The sequence below is a fragment of the Oxyura jamaicensis genome, chromosome 11 (genome assembly GCF_011077185.1).
Source record: "Oxyura jamaicensis isolate SHBP4307 breed ruddy duck chromosome 11, BPBGC_Ojam_1.0, whole genome shotgun sequence".
Classification (NCBI taxonomy): domain Eukaryota; kingdom Metazoa; phylum Chordata; class Aves; order Anseriformes; family Anatidae; genus Oxyura; species Oxyura jamaicensis.
Genome location: NC_048903.1, coordinates 19,706,651 through 19,726,828, shown reverse-complemented (window position 1 = coordinate 19,726,828; position 20,178 = coordinate 19,706,651). Strand labels below are relative to the sequence as shown.

The following is a 20,178-nucleotide window of genomic DNA, read 5'->3' as shown; positions in this document are numbered from 1 at the left end:
TATCAGATTATTTGCCCCCAGCTCCCCTGCAGACCCAGTACTGCCACAGACTACGCACTGGCTCTGCTTGGGAGCACACAGACCCAGCTCCAGAATAAAGAAGCTCCTGCCCTTCCTTCATTTCTGTCTTGCCCATGCTACCTTCAGTCTTATTTCCTTTCTCCTTTTGTCTCCTGAGAAATTTATGGAGCCTCTACTCATTTCCCCTACTAAGGATGAAGAAAAAGCAAACACAACCGGGCTGCAGGGACGTTTGAATGATCTCAAACCGCACCATCACCCTGCAGCATGGGGCTCAGAGGTTGTGCAGGTAGGAATCGAGTTCTGCTGTGTGCTTCCTTCTCCAGCCTGCAGGAAGCACTGGCTGGGCTGGGGTGGGAGCGTTACAGTCACTCTGCAGAAGTAAACCACGGTTTGTAAGCTGTTCTCGGGTTCAGAGCCAGTGCTGGGGGAAGCTGTGGCTTCTCCTCTCCCTTTGCAATCCCTTCAGGGGCACAGGTGCCACAAGCAGTCAGGACAGGGGTGCTGCGGGAAGCCACAAGGCTCAGGACATTCCCTGGGTACCAACAGTCCCCTGAGAGACCAGAGACCAAAACAATGCATATGGTGCCATGCGTGTGCAGACAGCATGTGGGGAGGAGAAGGTGGCATAGTGGTGGGCTGGGTTGCTTGGCAGACAGATGGCCACGTTTTTAACCAAAGGGAGGGTGGGGGCATTTTATATTTTTAATGTTTTAGATCAATTTATTTCTAGGTTACATAAAACTACAGATATTGAGGAGTCACCAAGTGTAGCTAGGAGAAGTGAGGGAAGACAAGGAGAGAACAGAGCCAGAGTGTACAACGAGGTGTGACAATTTCTAATTCTTGAAGAGTTAAGGAACTTGCACTAAAATAAGAGTGAGCAGACATCCTATTTTAAATGTTCAGTGCTGATTGGTAGGACATGAGCTGCTCTGTGGAGAACCCTGTGTCAACACCCCACACAGACACAACTTCACAAAGCAGAAGCTGAAGACGCAGACCCATCACCGTGCTTGAACTCACGAAGACTTGGGAGATCATAGAGCATCCAGTATGGGCTCTGCTTCTAGAACAGACCTGGCCTGGCTGGTTGGGCCAGCGTGCACCTCTGTGAGCTCTGCACGCACAGCTTTGCCAATGCACCATGGGCAGTAATCCCAGGGAAAGCTGCCAGCCGCTTCCCACACACTCACGGCCTCTCCTGGCTCCCCAGTGCCAACTCCTCTACCAGCACTATTGTTCACACCATAGCCCACTCCTGAATTATGACAAGTGGTGAATAATTCACAGCAAAACACCTCTGAACAGAGTCACCCTCTTGAGACTCCTACCTGGGACACGGACTCCATGCAAAGGGTTAGAAAGCGCCATCCCAATCTCCGTCATCCCATACCTCTCCAGCAGCGTGTGCCCAGTGATGCTCTTCCACTTCTCCAGGACAGGCACAGGCAGGGCTGCAGAGCCCGACACCATCAACCTGCACAAGAAACACCACATAAGAAAGCATCCAAGACACCATACAGGAGAGTATCCAAGATGAACTTTGCTCTGGGGAATTTGCATTCGAACACAAGGCTACGTGAAGAACACTCCTACATAAAACCTTAAGACTAAAGTTCCCAAAGCCTTTAACCAGTCCCAAGATATTCCTCACGTATAGAAGATTCCCTGATATGGATTTTAAGCTTAGATGGGACTGATTCCTAAAAGAGATGCTGCAGCACAAGCTTGGTTTGCGGGATGAAGCCCTTACTTCTGTGTTACGTAGGGTGACACACACAGTAAGCTTGCAGACCCCTCCTGGTTTTATCACGCACAAGTGGCTCATAATTAAAGGATGTCACCCCTGTTTTTCTCAGAGAGACACTAAAGCACTCCAACCGGCCTGGAGTCAAAAAGAAAACTTGCAGATCCCCTGGTACGACAGCCACCAGCAGCCTGGTGCGGAGGGGCGGCGCTCGCCTACCTGATGTTCTCCTGGCAAAAGGCGCGCACAAAGTCCTGGACCTGTGGCTGAGAGAAATGCTGGTCGTAATACTCTATCAGCTTTGCGTAGATGGTGGGCACTGCCATGAAGACGCTGACACGGGGAGCTTGGGAGCTTAGGAACTTCTTCCAAACCTAGAAAGGAAGCAAAGACATGTATAAAAATACAGCTTGATATAAAATGCAGAGGGAAGTGATGGTCGGCACTGTCAGCACCAACTCCTCAGCGCCTTTGAAGAGGTTCACAAGCAGGGGCTCTGCAAGCAATCCACTGCGCCCCACCACGACCCCTTTATGGTGCAAAGGGAAACTGGGGTACAGGGATGCACAGACTTGTTCACAGCAAAGCCACCCTGGGCTGGTCAGAAACAGCCCAACCTCTGACCCAGGGGGATTCTGGCAAGTACAAACGTCTGTGCCAGGCATCCAGAACAACAGCTCCCAACCCTCCATGCCCCTCATTCCTTCCTTGTATCCGATCTAAATCTCCCCCCTTTTAGTCTAAAGCCATGCTCCTTGTCCTGTCGCGACACTCCCTGACGAAGAGTGGACATGAGACTCCGCTGCAGTGGAAATGGTCTCCTCCTGGTGATGGGGGGCAGGAGCTGTGCCCCCAGCGAGCTCAGCTCAGCCGTCAGCAGCCATGGGTAAGACCCAGTGGCTGCCCCACTGACCGCACTCATCCCAAAGGGAACGGTCCCTGCACGACCACAGTTCTCCAGCTACAGCTCCCGTTAACCTGCAGGAACCATAAACTGGGTCAAATTCCAGGAGCCGGCTCTGCTGGAGAGGAATGATGAGCCAGTGACCCCTGGCCCCTGTGCTGGCTGAGCAGCTCCACCTGGGAGCAGTCAGCAGCGGGGAGCGGGCATAAATATTGCAATTAGACCCGTTTCTTCCACACACCGTCCCTCTCCCCCCTAGGTAACCTCTCCCCAGGACAGAAACGCTGCAAAGCCATCAATAAATAAAAGGCTACGGCCCACTCAGCCTCGGTGCCGGCTGCCTCCTTCTCTTCTCCCCGCTCCTGCCCCGCCGGTGACAAATGTATTTCCTAACCGCTCCTGACACCGCGGCCGCCTCTCCCCTCCCTCCCGGCGCACGCTCAGCTGCACACAGGCGCGTGCAGCAGTGGAAAAAAAGCCTGAATTGATTGAAGGTGAACAAGTGCTTCTCCTTCATGCTGTCACCCTGGCTGCTGGTGCGCTCTGCCCCTTTCTTTCCCCTGCGTCCTGCTCGCTCGGGCTCCATTTCATCGCTTTCTACTCCAGCGCGCCGGCGCCTCCTCTCCCTGCGCGCCCTCTCTCCCCGTCGTCTCTCACTTGGCTGCTTCAGAACAATCAGCTCCTGCAGAAAGCCGCCAGCACCACGGTGTTGTTCTTAATACAGCAGGACACGTCCAACAAAGGCACCATCCCACCCAAGAGGGGAGCGCCTGCTGCCTCCCAGCCCAGCCAGCCTCCGGCGGGACCAAACGCACGGGTTGGGAACCCACCAGGAAAAAGGGCCGTGACCTAAGGGCACCTCCATCCCCTTCCAGAGCCCCAGGAGCTGGGACGTGAGGGGTGTAAGCCCTGCTTGGCATCAGGGAAAGCAGAAGAAGGGTGCAATTTGCCCAGACTGACGGGGTGACGTGCCCAGAGGGGAACATCTCTTGGAGACACACTGAGCTGGGAGCTGTGGGCTCTGTCGTGCAGAGCACCCCGGGCTGTGGTCCTGAGCTCCCCTCCAGCAGCAAAGCCTGCTGCTTTCTTTGCTCTGGGAACCCGGAGGGCTGGTGCCAGGCAGCGCGTTTCAGAGTGTGAGAACAGCTGAGAGTGGCCGGTGCTGGCAGTGGGCTTGAAAATACCCCACCTCCCCAAATCATCCCCTGAAGCAAAGCAGAACAGTCAAAACTGCATTCAGTAGGATGTAACGCCTGCTATATTCCTTCCAGCCTCTTTTCCCAAAGATGTTTTTTCTCTTCAGACCCCCCGGTACTTCTTATATCTGAGGCAGCAGCATGGACAAAGACGTCTCCAAAGCCGGGGGCTGAACCTGGGGACCCGCTCCGCTCCCCCTGGTGTTCCTGAGCGCCTTGCCCCGGGCAGGGAGGGACAGGTGATGGCAAGCAGGGATCAGAACCGTGCCAAAGGAATTGAAGGGAGACAGGCACTCGGGGCTGTTCGATCCTCACCGTGTGATTTGCCTTCAGAAGCTCAGAGCAGCTGTGGGGAGAGCGGGCAGCCTTCCAGGCTGCCTGGCCACGCAGCAGAATTAATCTCGCATGCGTTTGGATTGAAAAAAAAAAAAAGAAAAAAACACACACACACACAAAAACATCACTCCAAAATACAGCAGACCTCTCCTGCACCCCAGAACCCCCTGTCCTCGCACATCTGCTCAGCTCCTGCCCCAGATAAAATCCTCTGTACCCCCCCCCCCAGCGATGGGACCAGCTCCTTCTGTGTCAGTCCGACTCGCCCCAGCAACAGCCCCTTCCTGAGGATAAGCAGCTGCCTTTGGATTTGTGCCACCAGCCGCTGCTGGGGCGATCTGCTGACAGCCAAACATCTCCACCTGTTCTGCTGCTGCTCAGCCAAATCTGGATCCCAAGCATGTGTTTTAACGGCACTAATCACCACGCCGCGCTACAAAGCTGGCACTCCCGAGCCCTCCGCAGACCCGGAGGCGTCCAGAGGGCTTGTCATTGCCCAGCCAGCTGAAACAGCTATTTCTGTTTTATAACTATAACTTCACGGTTTAAGGGAAGGATCTGGGAAAAGCCTCGTTACCTGGGACTAATCAATCAAGCCTGGGACTTGGACAGCCTCCAGCGAGAGGCCAGCTCTGCCCTCCCCGCACGCGGCATCCTCCGACGCTGTCAGGTCTGGAGCAGCGCGATCCATCTCTCCCTCTCTGTTATCCTACGTGTCACTGTCACCACATCCATCACCTGCAGACGGGATATTGGCAGCCCGTCTCTCTGCTTTATTTTGCTCACCTGATACTCTCTGCTCTGCCTGCTGGCAGGGAGCAAGGAAGCGCCAGCTCCGGCTGGAAGCCCGTCAGCCTGGGACCGGGCACAGCTCAGCGGGGCTGGGACCGGGGCTGCAGCTTGGCAGAGTCCTCCGGCCTCACGCTGAGCCTTCAAAATCATCAAGATAGCCTTGATGTACAAGGGAAGCTCCAGCCTTCAGATGGAGGACGTTCAGGAGATGGTGCGGAGCAGACCAGAACTCTTCTTATAGTTAACAAGGGCTAGAAACAAAATGTTTCTCACTGCAAGAAGGGGACTAGCTCCCCATCAGCAGTAACAGCAGCAAAAGCCCACGGCGGGCACACAGCACTGTTGGCTCACAGGTCAGGGCTGCCTGAGCCAGCAAAGGAGCAGAGGACCTTCTGTTCCCAGGAGCCTCCTGGCATTCCTGATTTTCCTCCCCTCCCACTGCACAAAAGCATATCTGGGCAATTCCATGGGCCGGGGCCAGCGGGATTTTGCCATCAGTAAATGAAAAAAAAAGAAAAAAATGAGAAAAAAAAAAAAAAGAGAGAGAAAATGACACCAGCGGGTACAAAACAATCCCAGTGAGGCGAAGCTGCAAGATTTTCCCACGTATTTCTTACAGCACACAGATGGCATGACGGTGAGTGAGGCCAGAGGAGCAGGCAAGCTGCTGCTCCAAGAGATCGCCCTTCCCTCCAGCAGCCTCCCAAACCTGCCTCCAGATCTGCCAGCACCCCCTGAAGGAAGAGCCGCAAACGCAGGGCAGAAAAGGAAGAAAATAATCCTTTCTTCCTTTACAGAGCCCTTGCCTTCAGGGGGAAATGTGCAAGGACAAACTAGCCAGAAAGCACCAAATCTGTCAGTACCTGGGCACCTCCTGACGCAAAAGAAAGGTGGCAATGCATGACCATTAAAACGTGTGCTAAATCCAGCCAGACTTTGCCTGGTGAAGGGCTCCATCTCAGCTGGCAGAGATGCACGCAGAAATGCCTAAAAGCTGAAAGGAAAGAGACTCTCAGCATGGATCTTCCCATCAACCCCAAGTAGATAACAGACAACGTGCGCTGCTACCTCTATTGACACCTACAGCAGCTCCTCTTCTGTAAAATGACGGTATCATTTGCAGTTGTTATCGGATTTTTTTTAAACCTTTTCAGGAGTAACAATACCCCTAATGCAAGGTTAAAGCCTCCCTTTGCCTCCCTTCGGAGCTGGGAGGTGGCTCTGAGCCCCGCATCGATCCGTGCCGCCCAGGTAGCGCCGCCCGCGAGGCAGGGCTGCCGCCAGCCCCCAGCCACATCCACGGGACCCATGCCGGGGGCAGAGAGCTCCCCACCAGCCTGCAGGGCCACAGGGGAGGGCAGGCAGGGCTGCACACCCCCATCCGACACCGCTTTCCCCCGGGCAGAAGCCCGGAGAGCAGCGCTGGGAGCTCTGCCTTCCCCCCGCCGCCGCCACCCGGGCTGCGCACGAGCAACGTGCAGAACGGGAAACGTTCCCCTCTTCAAAGGGAAACTGGGCCCTCGGTGGCTTCAGCTCCTGTTTGTTATAACCCCAAACTGTTTGCGCTCTGCAGGACTCTGGTTTTAATCATTTATTCATCAGCGCGGCTTGATGGCCCTGCTGCATTCCAGTCTGAAGCTTTTAAACCCTCGCTACGCTGTAGGCATACTGAGAGGAGCAAGTGCTTTCCCTGGGACCCGGGAATGTAAGTAAATATGACAGGCTCTGGTTCCATTTTTTATTTTTCCCCACACACATCAAAAGACATTACTCCGGAACAGATGCTGAGGACAGACGGCGGATCTGGGGAGACGTGAAGAAAAACTATAACTTTTTAAAGCCAGGTCTGCGAGAAGCGATCAAACATAATCCGTTCACCAGTGACCCGCTCCTCCCTCCTCCGACTCCTCTTTGAGTCTGCAATAAAATTACTCCTCTGGAGCCTCCGATTAATGGATGAAAAGACAATTGCCTTTCTCCAGCTGGAACGGGAGGGGACACGCAACCCCCAGCGCACCCAGAGCACCACCGTTTCGGTGCTCGGGCACTGGAGATGGGCGTCCTGTGCTCGGCGTTGCCTTTATTTTAAAAATAAACTCATATAAATAAACTCAGAAGGGCTGATACTTGCAGAAGTGACAGATCCGGGGGAGAGGCTCAGTGCTGTGGTGTGTGCTTCTCCCTGCAGGCGACGGTGATGTCCCCGCGCAGCCCAGAGAGGCTTCCCCTAATCTGGCACGGAGAGCAGCAGCCAGAGGGGCAGCACTCTGCTCACAGATTTACCAACCCGCTGGGCTTCAGGAGGAAGTCTGCAGGTGTCCGAGGCAGCGCGTAACCCTCCAGTGCTCCAGTGACCCCCACACACAGCACAAAGCCTCAGGCACTGGGGCTGCAGCACCCTCCCACAGCAGGAGCTGCTGCGTGTGACCGTGCCGCGGGGGACGCACCCACAAACCGACCTCACGGGAAGGATCAACGATTTCGGTGGCTTCGCGTGTGACAGCGTAAAACAGGACAGGATTTTTAGAGGGCTTGACCCTTGGAGGCGCCTTCAGTCAGACATGCCGTGGTGCTGGCACCGAACCAACAGCCCCTCTTGGAACGGCAGGGCGATAAATCTGCGTGCCGGCATGTTCACCAGCCGAGCGGCTGCGGGGCACGGCCACGGTTGTGGTCCGGCAGGAGGCACGCGGCGGCTCAGAACCTGCCCAGCAGAGCCCAACGGGCAGCGCACACCTCCACGAGGTCTCGCAGAGTTTAGGTCTGTAGAAGCTCACTGGGGGATGCTTTTTTTCCGTCGTGGTTTTGAAGATTTTTATTCCACCCCTGCACCGAAGACTGAAAGCCACCAGGAGCTGGGTGTCCAGCACCAATTGCTGACCGCCCTTCCCAGCTGAATGTCCGTCCCTTAGGGAGCCCGGGCAGGACCTGAGGTGGTCCGAGGCAAAGACAAGCCGTTCCCGTTGTCCAAGCCTGGGGTCTGCCTCCCCACACCCAGTGACATTTCCACCAAGCACCGGTCACACCACGGGGGTGCTCGACCTTCGCAGCCGTACCGAATTGGTGTGGGGAAGGGAGCGGGGGGATCCCTGGAAAAGGGGTGCTCTGGTGCCTGCCGGGTGCAAACCCCGACTGCAGAGGGGCCTCCAAGGAAGGGTGTGTGCTCAGGGGCCTCCTCTGTTGGGCAGAGGGCTCGTGGAGAACCCATTCCTTCAGCACAGACATCAGTAGCCTCCCTCCTCCTCCTGACACCAGTTTCCACATACACAAAAAAAATAAATTTAAAAAAAAAAAAATCAGTGTCTTTAAATTTGCTAGCCCTGCATAAAAAAAAAGGCAGGAGTTTCAAAGTGGGAAACGCCGGCTGCCTGCAAACAGCACAGTGCAGCTGGAGAAGTAAAAGCCTGGAAGCCAGCTCTGACGGGAGGGAGGACCATTTAGGGCCGCTCAGGCTGCAGCTCTGGCTTCAAAGCACATTTCTGCCCTCCCGGTTCTCACGCTTTGCCGAAAACAAAAATAACATCAGAGCTGCCTCTGCCCCACACAGCTGCTGGGAGGAACGAGCTCTCAGACGCCGCTCTCCTGCCTGCTGCCAGTCCACGTGCCCACAGCAGCAGAGACGTGGCCGTGCTCTGTGATTTTGTGTGATTCTGGGGTCGGGGCTGCCCTTTCCGAGCAGCAGACACGCTCTGGGAGCACTGGGTGCTGCTCCCACGGCCCCAGGGGGCACCCAGCAGAGGCACGCTGCAGCCCGAGCTGCACCAGAGGACTTGTGCACCACGTGTGGAACTGCTGGAAATTAAGGGTCCATTTAAAAGCCCTTTATTAATAAATGATTAATAGATGCCGCCGTATTTTTTAATAACTTACAATAAAAAGATGCTACAAAAAGCTTAAGCAAGACAGTCCTAACAGATGGTGCTATAAAGTGAATTATAACATGTACAGTAGCTAGTGCAAAGTAATGGATGTCCTCATTTAATAAAAAGAATCTGATTTTATGCAGCAACTTTCACGCTCGAGGCATCTCAATACACTTTAATGAGCCCTCGTGGCCTCGGCAATAGCTCGCAGGCAGCCTTGGACATCAGGTGCTGTTTTAGTACGAGGGCGGCTGTTGGTCGGGACACGGGGGTTATTCTGCAGTCTTGCTTTTTAACCTTTCCTTGGACGGCTCCCAAAAGCAGCCGGGAGGGCCTGAAAGATGCCACCTCCTAACACTGCACTGCAGGGAACGACACACAAGCCTTGGTCCGGGGCTCGCAATGCCTTCCGACTGAGAAAAAAAAAAAAAAGAGCGCTGTTACCACCACCGAAACCAGACTGGCATCTGTATCTGACTATAAGGCACGCCACAAATTATGTAATTTAATAAACACTGTAATAATAAAGTATTTATTTTGTATAATGAAGTGTTAGTGATTAGAAACCAAACACACATTGGGCATGCTGCTGCGGTTTCTCTTGAACCCATGCCAGTATCACTCAAGGCTAAATATGTCTGCAGCAGGTTGAGAGTAAGTTCCTAGCCTTGTTTTGATCAGCCTGTCAAGTGTTTTAGCTGCCGTTCGGGTTTCTTTATATCACACTATAACTGGCTGCTTTCTCAAGGTGCAACGAAGAGAAAAAAGCACACAGCAGAACTCGGGCTCCTTTTGCGAAATCCTCCACTGAAACTCCGCTGCCTTTCTGCAAGCCGATTTCGGCAGCAAAGGGCATTTTGTAAACAGCTGGCAAAAATAGACTGGAACTGAAAGGCAGCTCGCATTAAACTCCACAAGAAAGCCTTATTTACCCTCGCGTGCTTTCTTTGTAGTGTCGATCAAACCGCTTGCGGCTCCCAGGGGAGGCCCTCGGAAAAAATAAAGGGAATAAAAAAATAGAAAAGCAGATGACGTCCTGCGGAGCCCTCGGCACGCTGCGGCAGGGGCGCTTACACCCTGCGCCCTCCCTGCCCAAGTTCATCCCCCAGGGCCAGCCGGGAGCCCTCCAGCTCTGTCCTCGCTCGCCCTTGGCTGTGAGTCCGGCGGAGATGCTTTGATCGGAGGCGGCAGGCGGGCATCCCGCTCCCCGGCACCTGAAGCCATCCTTCAACGTCAGCTCATTGATGTGCAGATGTCGGGGGAGAGAGCGGAGAAAAACACAAGGGTATAAGGGACAATCCATCACCGGTGGCACAGGACGTGGAGAAACGCGCCCTCCAGAGGGCTTGGCTTTGCTTCCAGGCTATCGGCGCGCTCCTCCGCCACCACACCAGCTGCCTCCGAGCATCACAGGGGCTGGACAAGGCTCTGAGCCCCGGTTTTGGAAGGGCAGACACCTCTCTGCTGCACCCCGGGCTGCGAGCACGGACAGCGCTTGTTGGGCTGACACCCTCAAGACGGGGGAAGGTAAATGTGGCGGTGACTACCAAAGAGAGAGCACTGGCTGGGGCTGCCAGACCTCGCTGCCCTCCTCTACAACAGCATCCTCCTCAAAAAACAGAAATGCAGAGCCGCCCCTCCGGGATCCCGGGGCTGCTCCCCTCACAAGGACCGGTGCTCAGCCAGCAGCGGGGTTTTCAGGTGTCAGGGCCGTCTTGAAACGAGAAGGGAAGCAGACCTTTTCTGTGGTTGCTTCGCTGAGAGGCAGAAATAAGCAACCAAGAATCACGTGGCCCTGCAGTCGCTCAGATCAGAGCCCGGGCTCGCTGTAGAGCAGCATCAAAGGCTTCTGGGTGTATCCTACACGCTTGCACTTTGTCCCTTTGGTGCGACCAGGCTGCCTGGCACGTGAATAAACACGAACAGGTACAGCAGCCTGCTCAGTCACAAAGCACAGGCCTCACAAGCCCTTCTGGCTTTCCCAGGCAGTTCTGTACCAACAAAGGCTTCCCTTCTGCTGCGAGGTGGCACCAGCAGCTGAAAACCCAACTGCTCACCTGTGACACTGCTCAGCTCGGAGCAAACGGCCAGCTCCAGCGCCTCTCACCACCAACAGCACCGGGAGACACAGCTGGGCAGCGCCAGATCCCCGGGGCCAGTCGCTGTAAAAGCTGTTCTCCTGCCCGGTTTCTAGTCCCGCTTCATCCTCTCTTTAGCTCAGCTCTCTGCCACCGTGGGCGAGGAACAGAAGAGCAGCAGAGCACCAAGCCTGGAGTTTCCTGCCTCAGCTGGAAAACAACATTCAGTGCAGTACAGGCGTGCTTCTAAGGGCGGCTTCCCTCCTGCCACCTTTCCTTCAAAGCCGCAAGCAGCTCTCGATTCGCAAACTCTCACTTCTATTGCCGAGCCTAAATGACAGATCTGTTAACACTTGTACCTCTGCAGATGAAGAGCAATGTTTCCACGCCAGTGACAAGTATTAGCATTTCTCTTACCTGGGCTGCAAGGAATTCTAAAGCCCGCGTGCTGTCATGTAATGTAATACTAAACACCGAGGACGGAAAACGCAAGCCACTAAAAATGAAATACCCAACAAACAGCACAGCTCCAGGCAGCACGGTGCCAACACGCAAGGGAAAATCCCATATTTCCACCTCTCATCTCGGTGCTAGAAAATGAACAACCCCTGTTCCAGGTGCTGAGGCTCTTAGCGGGTATCTAGAAGTGCCCACCCGCGACCCGAGACCCCCAGCACATGGAGGCCGGGCAGCGCAGCGTTACCGTTACGTATGTCACACTCAGACAACTTGTAACCTCCAAAGAGCACGTTTACCCCAGACTGAGCATCCAACTGAGAGCGGCTTTTAACAGTTTCTGAACCGCATGCAGCCAGCAGCTAAAGAGGCTGGGGTTGTTTGGGAACTTATTTCCGAAGTCGCTCTAATTACAGCGCGTGGGGTCTTGCTGCTGAATCTCAAAGCCAACACAATCCCTCCGGGCTTACCATCTGTGCGCTGAATTCGGGTAACATGATGCATGTCGCTCCCACCCAGAGAGGACAGAGCAGCTTATTGATCACCCCGTGGACATGATGTAAAGGCAGCACGTGCAGAATAACATCCTCCTTCTTCCACTCCCATTTTTCAACCAGCCCCATGGTCTGCAGAAGAAGACATACAAGCCAGCGTCAGGGCAGGACAGCCTCTCACAGCCCGGGGTATCCACACCCTTGATCCCCCGTGTGGGAGAAACAGAAACCCCAGACCAAGGCTTAGGCACAGGAATCTCTTCTTTAGGGTCAGCAGGAGCAAAATTACCACCACAAGCAGAATACCAGAGGAACAGCTGCATCTTTTCTATGTGTTCATTTACATCAGTGGCCTTCCTTGCTACTGAGAAAGGTGAGGCGTAAATGCTCAAGTAGGACCCACAAAATTATTAGCCTGCTGCTGCACAGCCAAAGATGGCAGAAACAAACATTAACCAAAAACCTGCTTTCTAGAGCTCAGCTGACATGGTTTGGACACTGATGGCATTGCTCTTCTAGCACATGTAAGGGAAATCAGTGTCTCAGGGAGAAAATAGGCTCCATGTTAGTAAAATAATAATAAATCAAACGTCTAGATAATTATCCCTTCGTAACAGGGCATTTTAAAGGGTTAGGCCTCACGCTTCTGGGTAGAACAACGTCCTTCAGAGCCCACCATCAGCAACTGGAGAGCTTATTTCCAGCTCTCTAAAAATAAAAAAGCATCCAAACGGTGGAATTCAGCCGTGTCACTCCCAACCCTCTCCCACGGGGCAGGGAGCAGGTTCCAGCCTCTCCGCCAGGCAGCACAAAAGCCAGCTCTCACTTCGGCTGCCCCCCAGATGATCAGCATATTTGTGAGGGGACGGATTCTTCGCCCGATATAGCCGAGCGCTGGCTCCATCCGTCAAGGCTCTCCTACCACGCCCGTCGCTGCAGTGTCTGTGCTCGAGGACGTGTCCGTGAGGCCCGGTGTATTCCCTGCCCGTTTTCCCTAATGGCATGAGTCTATCTGTTGCAGGCAGCGATAACAAAGTGGTGAGGCAGTCAGCAGGCTCGTTCAAACTTTTAATTCCTCTTGGCTCGGAGAGCTAATGGATTTTTTTGCCTTGGGGATATATAGCTAAATAATGCACAGGCTTCACACGGTACTGTGCTGCGCTGGGCTAAGTTATATCCCAATTATGGGCAAAGGTACTTTCCCAGTCACAGGGAAGAAAAGAAAGTGGCAAAGAAAGCAGTCCTTCTACAACAGGTCTCACCCCTTCTGCTTTCCAGGAGAGGAGGGAGACCTGCTCCAGGCTGCAGCACCAGGGGCAGAGCCTCAGACACCAAGCTGGGTGTGCTCACACCAGAAGCGTCAAGGACTCTGAGGACACAGCCCCTGTGCAGAAATTAGGTCACGCTCGGGTGTTTTGTGCCTCACAGCCCCAAATCACCCGTGGGGGCCCAGACCTCTGTAACTCAGCGTGAGCATTGCAGACAGAAAGCAGCACTCACCACGGCCTGCACGTTCTTGTGGGTGCTGAGGACCCCCTTCGGTCTCCCCGTGGTCCCACTTGTGTAGATTATCATGGCTCCCCTGTCTTTCCACGAGGCACAGGACGCCAAGGGCACGTCTTCCACCGCCGCGTGACTCGCAGATCCATCGCCACCAGACTTAGGAAGCGGCAGAAGTGGGACGCCCAGCTTCTCAGCACTGGGGGCGATTTTCCCCGCGTATTCCTCTGCTGCGATGACCAGCGCGCTCTGCGAATCCTGGATCACATACTCCAGCTCCTGCACGGGGTGCTTCTTGTACAGGGGCACTGCTATGCCTCCGCTCATCCAGGAAGCCCACTGGGCAACCACGTATGAGGCATCGTTGGGGCACAGAAATGAGATCCTCTCCTCCTTCAAGTCTCTGCTGGAGCACCCCAGGACCCTACAGATCTCCCGCGACAGGCGCAGGCTCTGGCGGAAAAGGTCCCTGTAAGTGTGCTCACCGTGTTGGTCAACAATGGCGATTTTATCACCAAAAGTCAAAGCCCTTGTGAAGACGGGGGCAGCGTCACGGCTGCCGGCTGCCCGTGAGGTTCGCAGGCCCCGGTGGGGACAGGCGGCCCCCTTCTGCCCACGCAGCCACCACCGGCACCGCTGCAAGTCACGGCCGAGGCGTCGGACGGGCCAGCTCGCCGGGGGGAAGAGCAGGGAGACCAGCATCCTGCCAGCAGCGCTTGTTTTGAAGTGATTCTGCAGAAAGCAATTATAGGAACAGATCAGTATGAGCAGCAATTACCCAGGGGTTTATTCCCACTGAGGAAAAGTGGCAGCCTTCGTCTGAATAATACCCACTGTATTATTAATGCTTCTGCTTCAGCCTGCTGGATCCCCGGCGTGCCAGGCCCTGCCCAGATGGAGCAGGAGGCAGAGACCCGTCCCTCCGCAGCCTCCACATCCCCAATAAATGATTTAACTTAAATTATGAAACAGTTTTCATCAATCAGTGATATCAGGACACTGAATAGTGGCTACTTGAGGTGCCGCTGCAACTCAATTTGACCAACATTTAAAGAAATTAAAATTATGGGATTAAGCAGCTCTCAATTTGCACTTTTCATCGTTTTAGTAAACCAATGCCCGGCTCAAGTGCAGCAGCACAGGGCTAGAGATGAAATCCACACCTCCTCAGTTCTAGCAAGTGGAAACCTGCTGCCCTAAATGCAGCAGCACACCGAGGAACAGGCAAGCGCTCGGGCCCTGACAGCTCATCCGTCACAAACGCCGCTTCAGCTCGGGAGCTTTCTTACCCAACAGACCAACCAGGAGGTTAAAGTCCCGGGCAGCAGGAGCCCTCGCCACGCAGCTGGTGTTCCCAGCAAGCAGCAGCTGCAGGTTTGTCACCACGCTGCTCACAGTGCAAGACTCGTGGCACTCGGAGCCGGGATGAGCATCGGGACAGGCTCAGCCACGGCACCAGCTCCAGCCGGAGCCTGACGCAGGCACCCAGCCTGGCCCCCGAGCCACAGCAAGATTTCTCAACGGGGAAAGTCCCCAGAAGGGAACTGGAAGGAGAACCAGTGCCATTAGAGGCTGATCTTTCTTAGAGGCCTTCCTCACAGGAAGATGACGGGCTGGCCCAAATGCTGTGCGTCCTGCCTTTGTGCAGAGGCATCGACCTGCTGGTGAGAGGTGGTGTAACTGGGGAGAAGCGCTCGACACCTGCTCTTCACCACTCTTTTCACCATCCCCTCCCTTTCAAAGGGAGAAGTCCACAATAGCATCAAGCTACTGAGTGACAGAGGGCTGAGGAGCTGCCTTAGAAGAATCCCAAATACCCTCTGCACGGGGCCTGGGGCTCACCCAGAGCAAGCAGAATAATTCATTTTATCTAACACATCCTCACCATGCAGAGACTGTCACCGCCACCAGCAGGGGAGCAGAGAAGGGGAAAAGCAGGGCTGGAGCAGAGGTTTTACTCCATTGCTTGTCCGATGGCTACAATTAAACTCCACCACTCAAGTACCTCTCGAGAGGTGCTACGAGGAAATAGCCAAGGACGACAGCTTCTCCTTCCACGGACGCCCTGGTGACAGTACATGGTGCTTCCTTGATGCTGGCAATTGTGACTTGATTTTCATAAAATTTTGATAAATATCTGCGAGTGGAACGGCTCGGCTCAGACGGCCTCCCAGCTCAGCTTCCCACCATGGGGAGGAGCTGAAACAAAAAGGACTCCGAGAGCGAGCAGCTCCTCAGGGAAGAGCTGGGCGCAGCTCGGCTGAGCTCAGGCTGCTCGGATGCCGACAGCAACAAGTGTTTGCTTGTGCAGAGACGTAGCCGTGAGACCCGCAGACTCTCCCATCCACGTTCAGAACATTTCTCCCATCGGAAACTGCTCTGCACGTATTTTCTTTTGCATATCAACCTCAATTTCTGCTTCTGCAGAAGAAACTTGTGATTTACTGCGGAAACGTGGGGGGGAAAAGCTTCAAACCCAGAGGGTGTTAACCGTGTGCACTCATGACTTGTACCACCAGGATGGAAAAAAACAGAAAGGTCATGACAAAGCTAGCATGACATCTTTCCATTTCTCTGCAGAGACTAAAATATAAAATAGAGAACACCGCCTGAAACCTCAACCGAGTCACCTCCACCCAAGCTGTGCCCAGGGCCAGCTCGCTGGCGAGACGTTCGCGTCCCGGACGTTTAAGAGGGGCACTAATGGGAAGTGACCGCCTGCCAGGATCACGCCGTGCTCCAGGCCAGCGCAGCTAAGTGCACTTGGCACGCTCGCTTTTCCTCGCCAGGCTCCAGAGCAGGTGTTAGCTGCTGCTGCTTCAGAACGGCGGCTTCCAAAAATTGCATTATCCCTGTTCCACCGCAGCGCCAGTCCAGATTTAATGGAACAATAAACGGCAGCACCTTCAGCCGGGCCTGGGCATTTAGGGGCTTTGCAGAAGTGGTGCTGACGGCGTGTGTGTGCACAACGACAGGCGCTCGGGATGGTGTGAGCAGGGTCGCACCGGGCCTGCTTCCCTCTCCTTGCTCAGCGATAATCGGCAGCAGAAACATTCCCTGGCCGTGAATACGTGAATTAGGCGCCTGCCACGGATGGCAGAGGGTGGCTGTAGCACAGCAAACGGGAGTTTGCTGCCCTTAAGAAGTTGGGGCTCAGCCCCAAAGCCTCAAAGGTGAGGGCAGGGTGCTGAGCTCACGGCACTGTGCAGCCGCTGCTGGAAGCTGTGGCGGTCTCCAGGCTCTGGAGGTGGCAGGGCTGGGAACAAAAGCCCAGACCCTGCCTGCGTCTTCTTGGAGAGGGGAGCGCGTTATGCCTCCTGCACCCCGACGAGCTTTTCCATCACGCTGGGAGAAACCCCCCCCCGCCTTGCCCCACAGTTCTCCACGGGCAGAGAGGGGGGACTGAAATCCCCCCACACACGGCCAGGACCAGCACAGGGCCCAGCCTCGGCCCACAGGAGGCCCCGGGCAGGGATCGGGGCGGTCGTTACCACGCCATTAACGCCCCGCCACCGGCTCCGCGGCGCCCGCAGCCTCCTCCCGACCGGCGCCGGTCCGCCCCCGCCCGCAGGCCCCGACCAGCCCCGGGCCCTGTGCCGCAGAGCGGGGCCGGGCCGGGCCGGGCCGGGCCGTACCGGGCAGTACCGGGCCGTGCCCCCCCGTCCCCCCGCAGCCCCAGCGAGGCCTCACCTGGAGGCTGCGGCCCCGCGCCCCGGGGGAGCGGTCCGGTAACGAACGGGCCCCGGCGGAAACACCGCGACGCGGCCCGCGCGTTCCGCACCACAAACGTTCCCCCCGCCCCCCCCCCCCCCCCCCCCCCCGCCCCCTTTTTGGGGGGATTTGCCCCCACCCCCCCCCCCCGGGGGTGACGTCACAGCGGGGCTCTGACGGCACCGCGTCACCCTGCAGCGTCACCACGGGGGGCGTGATGTCATGGCGGGGCTGTGACATCAGGGTCCGCAGGCGCCATTTTGTGCAGGCCGCGCCAGGGCCGGGGCTGGGGAGCAGGAGCCGGGCAGGGGCACGGGGCGGCGTTGGCGGGGCCCTTGCGGCCCTCCCCGGGGGCCTTCCCCTGCCCAACGGGGCCACAGCGGGCAGCGGGGCCGACCCCCGCCCACCCCCAGGTGTGTTTCCACCCGGGGGCTGCAGCGGAAGCAGGGACGGCGGCTCGGCCGTGCTGCTCGGCTCCCGGTGCTCGGCTCCCCGTCACCACAGCAGTCATCACCACACCACTCGTCACCACACCACTCGTCACCACACCACTTGTCACCACACCAGTCCTTCCTTTTTGCACAGCCCCTTCCCCGCTGCACGGCTCCCTGCCCGCCGCGTGGCTCCGGCCCTGCTGCACGGCGCCATCCCCGCTGCAGGGCTCGCTCCACGCTGCGCGGCTCCACATCGCACAGCTCCTGAGGGAAGGTTGCCTTCCTTCTGCACAGCTCCCCGTGGCACGCCACCTTCCCCAGCGCACAGCTCCCCCGTGCACGGCTCCACATTGCACGGATCTGCTTTGCACATCTCCCTTCCCGTTGCACGGCTCCGTGTTGCGTGCCCCCACGCCGCACAGCTCCCCATGGCACCGCTCCCCATGGCCCAGCTCCCTTCCCATTCCACAGCTCCACCTTGCACAGCTCCGTGTTGCACGGCTCCAGGTCGCACGGCTCCCCATGGCACAGCCCCCCCGGCACAGCGATGCTGCCGGGGGGTCCCCGGCCACCTTCCCCCCCAGGAGGGCTCGCAGCCGCCGTGCCCACGTGCCGCCCTGCAGCTGCGCCCGCTCCCCACCACCGCGGCCCTGCCGCCTTCATTCTCCTTTCTGTGCTCACCATCTGTCACTGCCTTCCCTCGGTCCCCAGACACCGCACGCTGCAGGGATTAACCCCCCCGACCCAGGGGGAGCAAAAGGAGGGGGCTCTGGTGGCACCGGGGTGCTACTGTCCCCAACATCCCTGCGGTAGCAGGGACAGGGTGCACGGCACGGGGACAGACCCGTGACAGCCGTGGGGATGTGCTCGGGGCAGGACGTTCCTCTGCCCCTCCGGTTTGTGCAGGGACCCCTGTCCCAGGGTGGGGGGACACGGCCAGCTGCCCGCACGTGCAGCAGATGTCCACCCCGCGCCACCCTCTGCCGCTCCTTCCCCCAGCACCTGCTGGCCACCAGCCATCTGGACCCCCAGAAGTCCCTGGGGACGATGCTCAGCGCTGTCCACCCACCTCTTGCCCCCACTGGGGGTCCCGTGGGACAAGTGGGGATTTTCAGGGACCCGCCACGTCCCCGCACAGCTCCGTGTCCCCAGGCAGGCACCCCGAGGCCACCACGGCTCTTCCCACCCTCCCCACGGCGGCTGGGGCTGAGCCGCGCGCCCCGCGCCAGCGGGAGCATCCTCCCCATCGCATTAAGCAGCTTGCTGATTAATTATGGATCCAGCAGAAAGCTTTTATTACATTAGAGTTTACTTGTGGCAACATCCGTATTTATTAAAAAAAAAAGGGGGGGGGGGGGGGGAAGGAACGTAATTACAAATGTGGTGTAAACAGCACTATTTTACGGGGAGGTTAATGCCTGGGGGAAGCTCTGCGGGCGGTGCTGGCTCCAGCCCGGTGCCCTGACGTGGGGACGGCTCAGCCAGGAAGGGACAGGGACACAGGGGCACCGGGGGCTGCCACCACAGTGGTGCTGGGGGTGAGGATGAGCCACCCCAGCTGGAGCGTGGCGAGGAGGGGCCAGACACCCGTCCCACCTCACCGGGACGCCCTGCGGCCACGGGCACCATGTCCCCAGCCCCCCGGGGGGGACACGGCCGCCCACGAGTGCCAGCGGGGCTCCCTGGGGACGGGAGCAGCGCGGAGCCACTCGGCGTGAAGTGCAGCCCTAAGTGCCTCCCGCGTCACGTGGAGAGGATAAGTGCAAAATGGCCCTATTATGATAATTGTGCGAAATTATGATTGATGGAGATTAGCTGCTTATTTGAGGAAATGGCAGGCGCACGTGTGGCGTGGCCGGGCTGCAGGGCGGGAGCAGGGCCCGGCAGGCACCGGTGATGGGGACACGGGGAGGGGGGCGCCGGGACGGCCCCTGGGGCTCCTCCCGCAGGATGCCCCGGCACCGCCATCCTGGAGATGCTGCATCCGTGCCCGGTGGCTCTCACCACCTCATTAAATGCATCCCCAATTAGGGGGAGAACACGTTTTAGTGGGGATGGCACGCGGGAGCTGTGCTGCGGGGCTGTGCCAAGGGGCTCTGCAAGAGCAGAGGGCAGCAGGGCGGTCCTGACACCCCCACGGCTCCCAGTATACAGGAGCTCCCAGTAAGGTGGCTCCCAATAAATGGTGTTTTCCGTGAAGCCGAGCAGGGCTCTGTGCTGGCACTGGGCTCCCAGCCCGTCCCTGCCTCCTGCCCGGGTGTCCCCGAGCACACCCCTTGGCCTCGTGTACCGAAGCCAAGCTCCCTCTTGAGCCTCATCTCTCTTCAAAAGAGCACCAAGGTTAGGAATTTAGGGAAGAAAAGCAAAAGCGGAGAGGCGTGGGGGGCTGTGATGCCGTGCCAACGGCCGGGCTGTCCGTCCCAGCTGGGGCACGGCTCGGTGCCACCCGGGGAGCGGCATGGGGACACCGCATCGGGCCAGGCCGCGGTGGCCGTGCAGGGCAGCACGCGGCCGGGGGGACCCCGAAGCCGCCCACCCGTCGGCGCTGAGTCCCTCCTCCGCTCTCCCCTTCCCAATTTCCCGGGCCCCCCTCTCGCGGCAGGCGGATGCTGGGTAAGAGGTGTGTCTGCGGGAGCTGTGCTC

The 20,178-nt window shown here is 57.2% G+C and overlaps 1 protein-coding gene and 2 long non-coding RNA genes across 5 annotated transcripts in view; all 3 read right to left on the bottom strand.

Annotated features, from left to right (window-relative positions):
- The window catches only part of ACSF3 (acyl-CoA synthetase family member 3), a 55,801-nt gene extending 38,622 nt beyond the window's left edge, over positions 1–17,179 (bottom strand). The window contains exons 1-5 of one of the 3 annotated variants that reach the window (XM_035336881.1): positions 17,081–17,179; positions 13,391–14,122; positions 11,867–12,022; positions 1,991–2,145; positions 1,356–1,501 (exon numbers count right to left, since the gene is read on the bottom strand). In XM_035336881.1, coding sequence (XP_035192772.1) covers positions 1,356–1,501; positions 1,991–2,145; positions 11,867–12,022; positions 13,391–14,092 — 1,159 coding nt within the window. In that variant the 5' untranslated portion in view covers positions 14,093–14,122; positions 17,081–17,179. Of the gene's footprint in view, positions 1–1,355; positions 1,502–1,990; positions 2,146–11,866; positions 12,023–13,390; positions 14,123–15,395; positions 15,513–16,761; positions 16,949–17,080 lie in introns of those variants that run through there. The other 2 variants (XM_035336882.1, XM_035336880.1) reach the window with 2 other exon arrangements.
- LOC118172768 lies at positions 6,724–7,868 on the bottom strand. Its single transcript, XR_004753852.1, has 2 exons — positions 7,511–7,868; positions 6,724–7,308 (listed from the first exon to the last, which is right to left on the bottom strand). It is a non-coding gene; the product is annotated as an uncharacterized LOC118172768 (long non-coding RNA).
- Positions 8,793–10,764, bottom strand: LOC118172769. The gene is made up of 2 exons (XR_004753853.1): positions 9,795–10,764; positions 8,793–9,275 (listed from the first exon to the last, which is right to left on the bottom strand). It is a non-coding gene; the product is annotated as an uncharacterized LOC118172769 (long non-coding RNA).
- Positions 17,180–20,178: the final 2,999 nt, after the last annotated feature.